At 38.0% G+C, this 11,222-nt stretch overlaps 1 protein-coding gene across 1 annotated transcript; it reads right to left on the bottom strand.

The window, feature by feature from the left end:
- Positions 1-1,768: 1,768 nt before the first annotated feature.
- Positions 1,769-9,753, bottom strand: MSTN (myostatin). The gene is made up of 3 exons (XM_074829612.1): positions 8,882-9,753; positions 6,277-6,650; positions 1,769-3,918 (listed from the first exon to the last, which is right to left on the bottom strand). Exons 1-3 carry the CDS (start codon positions 9,252-9,254, stop codon positions 3,538-3,540), a joined length of 1,128 nt encoding a protein of 375 aa, XP_074685713.1. The 5' UTR covers positions 9,255-9,753; the 3' UTR covers positions 1,769-3,537.
- Positions 9,754-11,222: the final 1,469 nt, after the last annotated feature.

The raw sequence follows: 11,222 nt of genomic DNA, 5'->3' as shown, positions 1-11,222 counted from the left end.
CTGTGGAAAATTTCAGTTCACATATGCTTAGTGGTGAAGACTTCTGTGTCAGCTGTTCAACTCCCCAAAGGCTCCATCTGAGCAGATGGGAAGGTTTCCTCCCCAAACCACAGCGTTCAGCAGAAGCAGGATGCGTTGGATCTGGTTAGCGGGCAGAAGGGCAATACTTCAAGAGGGCTGCTCCCCCTGCGAAAGGAGCTGTGGGGCAGAGCGTGGAGTGTGCTGTGGGCTGGCATGGGGTGGGACATGCCATGAAAAATGGGAGGGAAAGTGCTACTTGAACCACAGCATAATTGGAACTGGGTAAGAGGTAGGTGGTAGAATAGCACTGGCAGAGAGACTGGCTCATGTTGGGAGGGGAGGAGCTGGGCAGTAGAGCCAAGAGGAAGAGCTGAAGCAAAATCGAGATGAGGGTCTGCCCCGTTGCAGGCGTGCACAAGCATCCTGGGGCACTTGAATGCTGCCTTGGAAAGCTGGATTCTACCTGTGTCATTCCTATGGGATTCTGACAATACCAGGCAAGGAAATGAGGCTGTTTATTTCTCAGAAATTATCCCTCATTGCCTTTTTGTCTTTTTAGTACAGCTTAAGTGAGATTTGAGTGACACATAAAGCACAGATGCTGCTGAAGTCTTTAGGACCTGAGCCTTGGAAATATAAGGATGCAACAATAAGAACTGAGTGAATCATTGGCATCTCAAATTGATTGTCAATAAACACATTAATTATGAATCATTCAGCAGCTAAAATCAACAAGATCAAAGCCCAGTTGCATGTTCCTTGAGTAGTAGTACATGAGGTCAATATTAAAAACATGGGAGCCAGGACTGCTCTACAGTAATTTAAAGTTTGGCAAAATATGAAGGACACACACTGCATAAAATTTCCATGGAATAAAATTTACCTGAACGTCAAGGTGGAATGCTGGTTGGAGTAGATGCTTTTGGGAATTCATACTATTTTTCTCAGTTTTGGTTTATTTTTGTTTTCACTGATACCAGCAAAAAATATTCCATCACTTGTGCACCGCATTTGTGCAGGGTACAGTTATTACTAGGCAGCCAGTAATGTCACTTATATGGGGGTAACTGAATTTACATTAGGTTTAGTTTAGCTATCATGAGTAAAAATAATTATTCAGGTGTCATAACAGACTTTGGTGGAGACTGGGAATCTTTACTATCAACTCCAAAATCCCTGCTGCCACACCTCTGGGGCTGTTGCTATGTGACTGCTGCATATAGAGTTTTCAATGAGCAACATTACAGCCAGTGAAGGTCTAACTACACGGTATACAATGGAAGTCAATTTGAAGTCTCCAAACAGTTTAAGAGGCTTTTGGTATGCCTCATGCAGAGAGAGACTATTGATAGTTCATATGAGCATGATGGGACTATCTGGTGCCTGAATGTCACAAGTTAAAAGTCAAAGGGCAAAACGTTGGTGTCCCTTAAAGCCAGTGGAAGTTTTGCCATTAACTTCAATAAACCTAGGAATTCTCCCTTAATTTTGTAACCCTGGTTTTTGGAGAGGAAGGAATTGTGTTGTACTTCTACTTTGTGTGGCTTCACCAAGACTCTGTATTCCAAGAGATTTTAAATTATTTTATTTACTCTGTGTTTTGTGGGAAACTAAATTAAAAGTGTATTTAAGGATCCCAGAGACCTTCTCTGATGAACTACATCAGGAGAAGCTGAACATTTGCTGGATGCTTGGACACAGCTTTAGCAGAACCCCTAATCATTCAAAAGAAATTTTAGAAAATCTGTTCGCTTTTAAGTTTCAAACCTCATTGCTCAAAACTTTAAATTTTAATATCCTTACATACAAATTTTTTAAAAGTAGAAAACTCAATACAAAATATTTACCACCTAGGCAGAAAATATATAAAAGAGGAAGGGAAAGAAAATCAAACATCTTTGCAATTTTAAGGTGGTTTTGCACAAAGGAAAATTCAAAACTGAATTCTGGAATATAACAAAAATGTGTATCATACTAACATGAAGGTGTTTTAACAGTGATTGTGTTGTATTTCATATGTGAAATAAAATGGACTTTATAGTAAATAGGTTTTTTTTAATTTCAATTAACAATTTCTTACCATAAGGAAAATGTACAGAATTTGGGTGGAAATCTGTGTACTATGTTTACTCAAATAAAGATAATACTTTGCTGCAAACTTTTAAATATAATAAAATGCATTTAATAGCAATCTTTTGTGGTATCATCATTATTTATGGAAATAACATTCAAAGTATGGAAATTCAGTTGTGGATCAAAATGACCGTAAAAACAGTAACCCAAAGAACCTTATAAACATGTCAACACCCATCATTTATCACAGATGGCTCATACCAATGTAAAAAACATACAAAATGTAGTATAATTCTCAACATATGGTTTACTTTGTTGCATTGTTCCTACATATTATTTGTGTTAAAATCCAGGAAATTATATTACGAAGAGAATATTGTTTTTTGTTTATTAAACTAAAGTACAGGTTAAAGTCATTCTTTTCTTGCGATGAACATATACCAACAGAGATTAAAAAATAAACATTTATTTACAAAATATTGATGCATACATATTACACAAGTCAGTTATATCAAAGTGGTTTTTTAAACAATATCTGTAGCAACCAACTATTTGCATTGGTTTATCATAGTGCAAACGGTAATGTTGCAAAGGCAGGTTATAATGTGGGATTACGATTTGAATGTTAGACTTCTCTGCTGCCTTTTGTTTTACTACATCTAGAAAACTATTCCCTTTCATTTAAAAAATATCTATTTCTTGCGAATGTTGAATAGTGTACCTGAGGATAGCGCAAATTCATTATTAGTCTAAATTCTTTCACTTAGATAACTATCTTTCTATTTACTCAGCCTGCTTACGTAGCACCATTGCCATTGATTACTAACATACTAATGAGAAAAAGGAATGGAAACACGCTAAATACACTATGCCATCCCTAATTTCAGGATTTGTCCATTTATGTGGAATTTCATCTGATACATTTCACAATTCTGCACTATATATTCAAGTGTTTAAGGATGATTCTGGTGGTATTGTGTAGTGGTGTATATGCTACCAGTATATATTTTCCTGTAAATAGAATATTAAGTGAAGCTGTGAAGAAATGGACGTAAAAGCCCGCTCCTTCCGTCCTCAGATGAGAAGGAGCTTGCTTTTGATTACCAACATGTACTGAAACCTGCATATAAATTTGAGTCTGAATGACTGAATATTGATTCCCTCACAATGTAAGAACTTCTGTGTTAAATCCGGTGATTTTGATTGTAGCTTTTCTGTTTCACTGGCTCAAAGCCAGCCGTCAGGTAACTATATCGTCCTTTAGTTCGTGTTCTGTAGCTGGTGCTGCACTAAATCTGTACGATAGCCTATCATACAGCATATAGGATGTCGACAATGCCTAGCGTACGTAACTTCACAGTTTCAAAGACTGGTGAGGGGGTATAACTTTTTTTTTTTTTGGTAGCTTCCACAATTTATGAAGCAGTGGATCTAACGATGATCTCATGAGCACCCGCAGCGATCTACAACCATGGCTGGTATCTTGCCGTATATTATTTGTTCTTTCCCGTTGAAGTACAGCATGTTTATGGGGGACATTTTGGTGGGCGTGCAGCAAGGGCCTGCCGAACCTCTGGGGTTTGCTTGGTGTACAAGGTGAGTGTGCGGGTATTTTTGTAAAAATACAAATTCGCATTCTCCGGAGCAGTAATTTGCTTTGTATCTTTTAGGTGCAATAATCCAGTCCCATCCAAAAGCTTCAAAATCCACTGTCAGTGGGTAGCGACAACATCGGGATTCTGTCGAGTGCTCATCGCAGTCGAGGCCAAAATCTCTGCGGGACCGTTTTGGTGTGTCTGTAACTCTGACCTCTAAAAATGGGTTCTGTGACGAGAGAAGGAATCGGAAGCATTACTGAGGTAAGCCGAAGTTCAGTTAAAACATGCAAATAAATAGTATTTCAGACATAGATACATCAAATTAATATTCTCAAATCATGTCTGCAACAAAACTTTCTTCTCCTGCAAATCTCTGCTACAGTTGATCTCTGCTCAAGGATTATTCCTATCTTTCATGCTGATGACCAGCATTTCTCTGCTGTTTCTCTATAAAGAGCTTTAATTCCTGAGCATCTGTTCCTGAAATCACTATTGTCTCAGTGCTAGTATCATTCCTGTTAACCGCTACAATAATGTTTCAGAAATTTGGAGGATGCCGGATTTTTACTTTTGATGTGGGTTTTGTTTGTTTGTTTTAAATGCCATAATATAAGCTACTTTTTTTTTTTTTTTTTTTTTTTTTGGTAGAGAAGAACTCCCAAAAGGAAACAAAGAACTCCAAAAGCTTTTAAAGGTCAGGACCATCTGGTGTTGGTCTCCCTTTTGTGAGTCCTTCTGAAATTCCCTCCATCAAAATCATACTGAGTTCAGGCTTTCTAGATATCAAGGAAGGCTTCTTGTCCAGACTAAGGAGGACAAAATTTGCTCTGTAATTGCTGTCGTGCTTGAATGACTGCAATGGCAGTAGAAATGAGTGTTTCCCCTGCTAGTACAGGTTACTTGTATTTCTCAGCTTTCTTCTCTGCCAGAGGGCTGAATTTGCTGTCCTGAATTTGGAGGGGCAGCTAATATTTGACTCCCGAAAGAGCTCTTTGGCCAGGAACGTAGTTCTGGCAGATTTCCCAGCCACGTGCCTCCTACCAAAGGTGTGTTTCTACAGTCACTAACTGAGACAAAAGAAATTGCAACCTTCACAATCATCTGTTTTAAAAGTTCCTGAAGTTTCCTCCTTTCCATGCACTGATTTCAGCCCCGTGTGTTGGTTTTCCACTGACTGGGCTGTCCCATGAAGGAAGGCAGTTCCTTAGGAGTAAATAACAGCCCAGCTAACTTTGTTATGTGGGTTTGTCCCTTCCAAGACACCCGCCTTTATGGCTGCAAGTTGTCCACTGCTGGAGATGCTCCTCCCAAAGGTAAATGGTATGGGGAGGGGCTTGGTGAGAGGAGCATCTCTGTACCAGGAGCTGCTGGAGAGGAGCCAGAGGGAACACAAGAGAAATTTCCTCTCCCGTTATCAGCCATACATCTAACCCTGCCTGCTGCTGAATCGATTTGTTTTTATAGGTGATGATAACCATGAGTTATCCACAGGGGTGAAAACACAGCATTGGGTATTTGAATGGATGGAGGTGGTGAGGGTATTCCTTATCGTGATATCCAGCTGGCCTGTTTCAAGTGTGGGAGATCCACATCTATACTGGATCTACAATTAAGATATCACAGTGTTTTTCCTTTAAGTTCTTTTAACTGCATTATACTGATAAGAAGTTAAACATTATATAGCTACCTAAATACAGTTGGACTCTATGATCTTAAAGGTCTTTTCCAACCTAAATTATTCTATGATAAACAGATTGATCTACTGCATAGAAGTAAAAGTAAAATAATATTCTTTATACTTTACTCAAAAGGAGGGTTTTCTTTTCACTCATCAAAAAGGTGATTGTTTCAGCTGTGATAGGTTCAAGAATTTTTATAGGTTGTAGATGATTAGTGATTTGCAGAAACAAATAACAAGGAAAATGCTCTAGTTTAACTGGTGCTTTAATTTGTTCATCTATACTTGAAGAAACCAGCTCTTTCTCATCATTATGACTCATTTATTGTATCAAGCAGAATTTCTCTATTTAAAAATTTCTAATAGGTGGAACGATGCACTGTGTCACATACCAAAAGGTACAGAACTTAACATTATGAAGAAGATCTGTTCTCACCTTCATAAACATAGATAATTCTTGCTGTTGTTAATAGAAAATATATGCATACAGAGTAGGGAGAAACTCCCTCGCTTTCTCAGCAGTATCAGAGGCAACTTTCCTATCAATGAAAGAATCGAATGACTATTCTTTTAGCTGTAAAATAACTATTTATTAAGCAGATTTGAAAACAATGTTACTTTGATCATACTATCCACCAGTAATTATCAAAACATTTTCTAGTTGATGCCTCTCAACGTCCCTCTGAAGTACTGCAAATTGTCTCAATTTTTCAAATAGGGAAATGGGGGCACAGGAATGCTATTGATTTTGACATGATCAGAGAGCAAAGAACAAAAGAGTTGGATATACAGAACTTTTATCTTCTATTCCCTAAACAATATTTTCATTTTATCCTTAAAACATAACTGAAATGCTTTCCAATAAAATGCAAAATATTTAAATGGGATTTTTCTAAATAAACTTACCAATCCATCTTCACCTGGTCCTGGGAAAGTTACAGCAAGATCTCGTCCATTCTCATCAAAAGCTTTTATTTCGATGCCTAAATTGGATTCAGGCTGTTTGAGCCAGTTCTGCAACACTGTCTTCACATCAATACTCTGCCAAATACCAGTGCCTGGGTTCATGTCAAGTTTCAAAGATCGAATTCCAGTATATCTTGTACCGTCTTTCATGGGTTTAATAAGTCTCAGGATCTGCACAAACACTGTTGTAGGTTTTTGGACTTGCCTCAAGTATATCCACAACTGTGCCTTTACTACTTTGTTATATTGTATTTTAGAGCTAAACTTAAAGAAGCAACATTTTGGTTTTCCCTCCATTTGTACAAGAAAATCAGCTATAAATGAATGGAAAGAACAGATTACTGAACAGGGAACAAAAAAATATGCATATAAAAACCCGATTTTTTTTTCCAGACCATGTAGGAAGTCTTACAATATGTTATAAACAGTACCAGTAACAAAGTGGATTTAACTTAATTCATTTTCTGCGGTTTACGCTCTACAGCAAATTTAATGGATGTCAACAAAATTATTATGCTATCACCTAAAAGTAACATCATGTGACAAGGAACTGATGATCATTCTATAAACAGGCTAAAATGAGGTTTGGCTAATCATTTTCTAAATAACTAGCTGGTGCCTTGTGCTCCATAGGCTAAGCAGAGCAGAGGTGTGCTCAAGCTGAAACTCGGAAATGATGGACAATCACAAGGAGATGCATGCTGTGGAGGACCTTTGTGGTCCTCGGTGTGCTCGGGGCTCTGACCGAGTAGTACCAGTGCTGTGGACTGACTTGTATAGCTGCATAAAAGCCTCCTTCCAACAAAAGTTACCTGGGAAGAGGGTACAGCCATTCCACTTCACAGTGACTACTACCAACTCACATCTGCTAGCCATCTCCTGAGGGCCTTCATAAAGCATGCAGAATAGCATCTTTGCATACGTTGTCTCAACATGTGTGTGGTGATCTAGCTATTTCTAATTTACTAGATAGTCTTAGGGTGCTACATATCATACAAACAGAGGCAGCCATGGGCAAACTACACGAACACTTTAATTTCTCTTCTCGATGGGAAAAAAATAATTAAGGGGTATTAATCTAAGGATCATTTTGTTTTCCTTTCAGTTGAACAATATTATAGGAAAGTCACGTGCAGTGCTACATTCCTCCTTCCTGTAGCCTACGACGCAGCTGTCATACCTAGTCATAGCAATATCTTTCCATGCCAGGATAAAATGGGTAATACTAATCTTAAGTGGTGCAGGGCTTTGACATTCATAAATCTCACCACTTAAGATACCTGTCTCTTTAGTGCATTTAAAATAGTTCAAGGGCTTTTTATAAAAAGTAGGAAATGAACTCAGTTCAAGGAAGGACGATGACTTTTCTTCAGTCACTGTAATAATGTAACAGTTTAATTAAAAATAGTTATAAAGCCTTGGACATAAGAGGCTGGAATAAAACTGCTGACAGACCTCAACTTTGTGATAAGGCTGCAGTAATATATTGCTATTAAGTACACATCTTACTAATGAAGTTGAAAAATTTTACAGATAAAGTTACTTTTTCATCGATGCATACATTTTTAGTCAGCTAGAGCTGCTGATATTATTCTAGTATGTGTATTGTAACAATATCTGTAACTGCTAACATGCCTTATTATGATGTTATTCTGATATTATTCTAGTATGCGTATTTTAATGATATCTGTAACTGCTAACACATCTTATATGTCCTGTCATCTTTTTTTCCTTTTTGACATCATATTCGTGTTATTTAAAAAAACAGCTGCCATAGCCAAATACTTTAGCTGATGAAGAACATAAGATACTATAGTATTAGCTGTGCAAAAGATACTTGATAGGAGCCATAGCAGATGTTTAGCACTCAGAAGATAACTCAGAATCTGCTCATTCAGTAAATGCCTTCATTCTTCCTTGGCACGACTACTGGAGCTGATTGCTATAGCATGGACATTTTAACATTTAAATCTGTTACACACATATTTGCTTTAAATATATAGTTTTAACTCAGAGGTGGGTGGTGCTAGTTTATGGGATCAGCAAAGAAGCAAGAATTTAACTCTATACTTGCACTTGCTATTACATGTTGCAGTTAGGTAGGTCTAGTGCTCTAAGCTGTATTTCTGCTGATTTCTGTTGCTCCTAAAAATACTGGCCAGTGAAAGCTCCCTCAGGAAAATAGTTATCTCGTTATCTGCACTTGCACTTTATATTTGGGATAGGAAAAGCCCTGAGTGCTGCAGATAACAAAGTCAACTAAACTGCAGACTTCCCTTTGCTTTCTAAGGCAATGGGCAAATCCTAAGTGCTACAGGGCATACATGTTATAAGGAGCCAAAAACCAAACAGTAAAACAAAGGATCGCAACACAGTCATCTGAACCTGGCTCAAATTCTTTAGAAATAACGCTCTCCTCCCTCCCTCTAGCAGACTTCAGCCAGCAGCCTGTTGGGAGAGCCCGAGGAGGAGTTGCGTGGCTCTACAGCAGGGAGACAACTCTCTCGGAGGAGCGGTGGGAGGCGAAAGCAGCAGGGTTACTTACACTCCGTCGGCATTGTGATAATCGTTTCGGTGGTGGCATGATAGTCATCGTCTTCCAAAGAGCCATCGCTACTGTCGTCTCTCTGGACATCATACTGATCAATTAGTTCCTGTAGTGGAGGAGCTTTGGGTAAAAGTTGTTTAATAACATCCCTGCTAATGTTAGGAGCTTGTTCCAGACGCAGTTTGCTGAGGATTTGAATTTTTATGGCTTCTATTCTGGAAGATTTTGTATTCTGTCTCCACGTACAAGCATTGCACAGTCCATCTTTTTCAGCGTTCTCTGTGGGCTGACTACTGTCATCAAGAGCCACCGGATCAACTGAAATCAGCATGAACAGGTAAATATAAACATAGATCACTAGCTTTTGCATGATCTCACATTCAGTGCAGCGTTTTTCCCTTTTTCTTTTTTTTTTTTTTTTTCCCTCCCCCTTTCCCTTTCAGTACTAAACAGATCCGTGAAAGCAAATGCAATCTGAGAGACAGCTTGCCACACTGGTGTACCTTATATATTCCAAGGGGGCTTTTTATACTCCAACTTTGATTAGGCTCATGTCGTCAAACCCAACGATTGGTTGCTGTCCCAACAATGAATCTGGCTGTCAGAGGGTAAAGCCCTGTCGATCACAAGTCACTAGACAGCGTTTAGTTACAGCCAAGGGTGAACTGATTTATCTGGGTGCTTCGTAGAGGATATGTCTTCGCATACTGAAAGGATATATTTCCCAGTATTGTGGGCAGCAGTACTGAAAGACAGCACTGTCATTCTTAAATATATACCAACCATGTACTTGTACTATGAATCAAGACAGACCACTTTCTAAACTTGCTTTATGCTTCTACTGTTTTTTTTTTTTTTTACTTGAAAGCTTGTGCTATTTAAAAGAAAATCCCAGGGGATTACTGTTAGCAGGCAGGGAAAAAATACTTTAGAAATGCATTGCAAACATTGCCAACTTATGTAGTTCAACAACTAAAATAAATTGAGCAGTTCACATTTCAGAAAACTTTAATGGGTTTTCCTGCTAGGTACTAGCTAAAGCAGTAATAAAGATTTTGTGCATATATGACTCTATGTAAATGCATATCTTATCTGTTTGTCCCTTTAGTATATATCTAAATCAACAGAACAAATCCTTTGCTGAATTAACAGTCAGTTATGAAAAATGAGTCTGTCCCCTCTTCGTGCTATCACTAGATCAGCAGAATCCTGGGCAGTAAATTAAATATTGAGAGATCTTTAGTAGCAAAGGTATTTTTAAGGAATGTCTTTAGCTACTTACTCTAATACTATACAGAAATAATAGAGCTTGCTTCTTCCATCAGTAGTGAGAGTACCAAAAGACTTAAAACATTTAAATCTCTACTGTGAATATATCTTCTTTTTCCATGTCATCTTTTATTTCTGTTCAAAATATCTCTGTCATGCCAATTTAAGTGATACCTTTCTGTGCTTTCTTTAGCTTTCTACTCAAATATTTGTAAGTTCTCTATATACATTATAGTTTTAATATGCTTTCTGCATAAAAGAGATACATCTAGACGTGGTTTTATACTTACAGGTTACGGCTTATAAAAATCTTACAGCAATGTAGTTCACATTTGATGTGCTGTTAGCAAGAATTATGGAATTCATGCTTCTTTGGGGAGGTGGAGGTGCTGGGGGTTTACTGTTCAGCATAGGCTTATATTACAGCAAGCAGAAATCCTGGAATTTTTATATGTTGTGTATATTTGTATATTTGGAATCTTTTATATTACAGCAAACAGAAATCCTGCAATTTCATGCAATATGCCAAAGTTTGCCTATCTAAGTTAGGACTGAATTGTCAGTTTCTCACTGAGTTTCTCTTTGTTTTCCATTCTAAGTATATGTAAAAAAGTGGCAAACACGGTTTTTTGCATATGCCCTTGTAGGAAAATGTTGGTATATAGAAAGATGTGGGACAGAACTTTCAAAGAGCTTTGTCTGCCTGGTCATTCATATTATTTTGTATCACCTCTCCAGGGCATGCAAATTCACTGCATAGCACAGAACTGCACCTAATATTCAGCTCATGACCTGTGATGTAAATCATAAGCATTCAATTGAAATTGATTGTCCTACCCTGCTTGGGGTTGATGCAAGCGATAGATGTATCACGCTCGCACATTCCAGGCCTATGGCTTTAGTGTCAGACCCTGATATTCTGATTTCAGCCAAAATCCATGCTTAAAGCAAGCAGTCTGACTTCTTAGCTCCTGAGCATTAGCTTTTTACACCAGATACCGATGCAGCTACTCTCACCATATGGTAACACAAATGGGCTTGTGGTTCACTGGACCTAGAAGTCAGGATA

Source organism: Strix aluco, chromosome 6, assembly GCF_031877795.1.
Source record: "Strix aluco isolate bStrAlu1 chromosome 6, bStrAlu1.hap1, whole genome shotgun sequence".
NCBI classification, from domain to species: Eukaryota; Metazoa; Chordata; class Aves; order Strigiformes; family Strigidae; genus Strix; species Strix aluco.
Note: the sequence above shows the minus strand (reverse complement) of the source record. Positions and strands in the feature narration are given on the sequence as shown.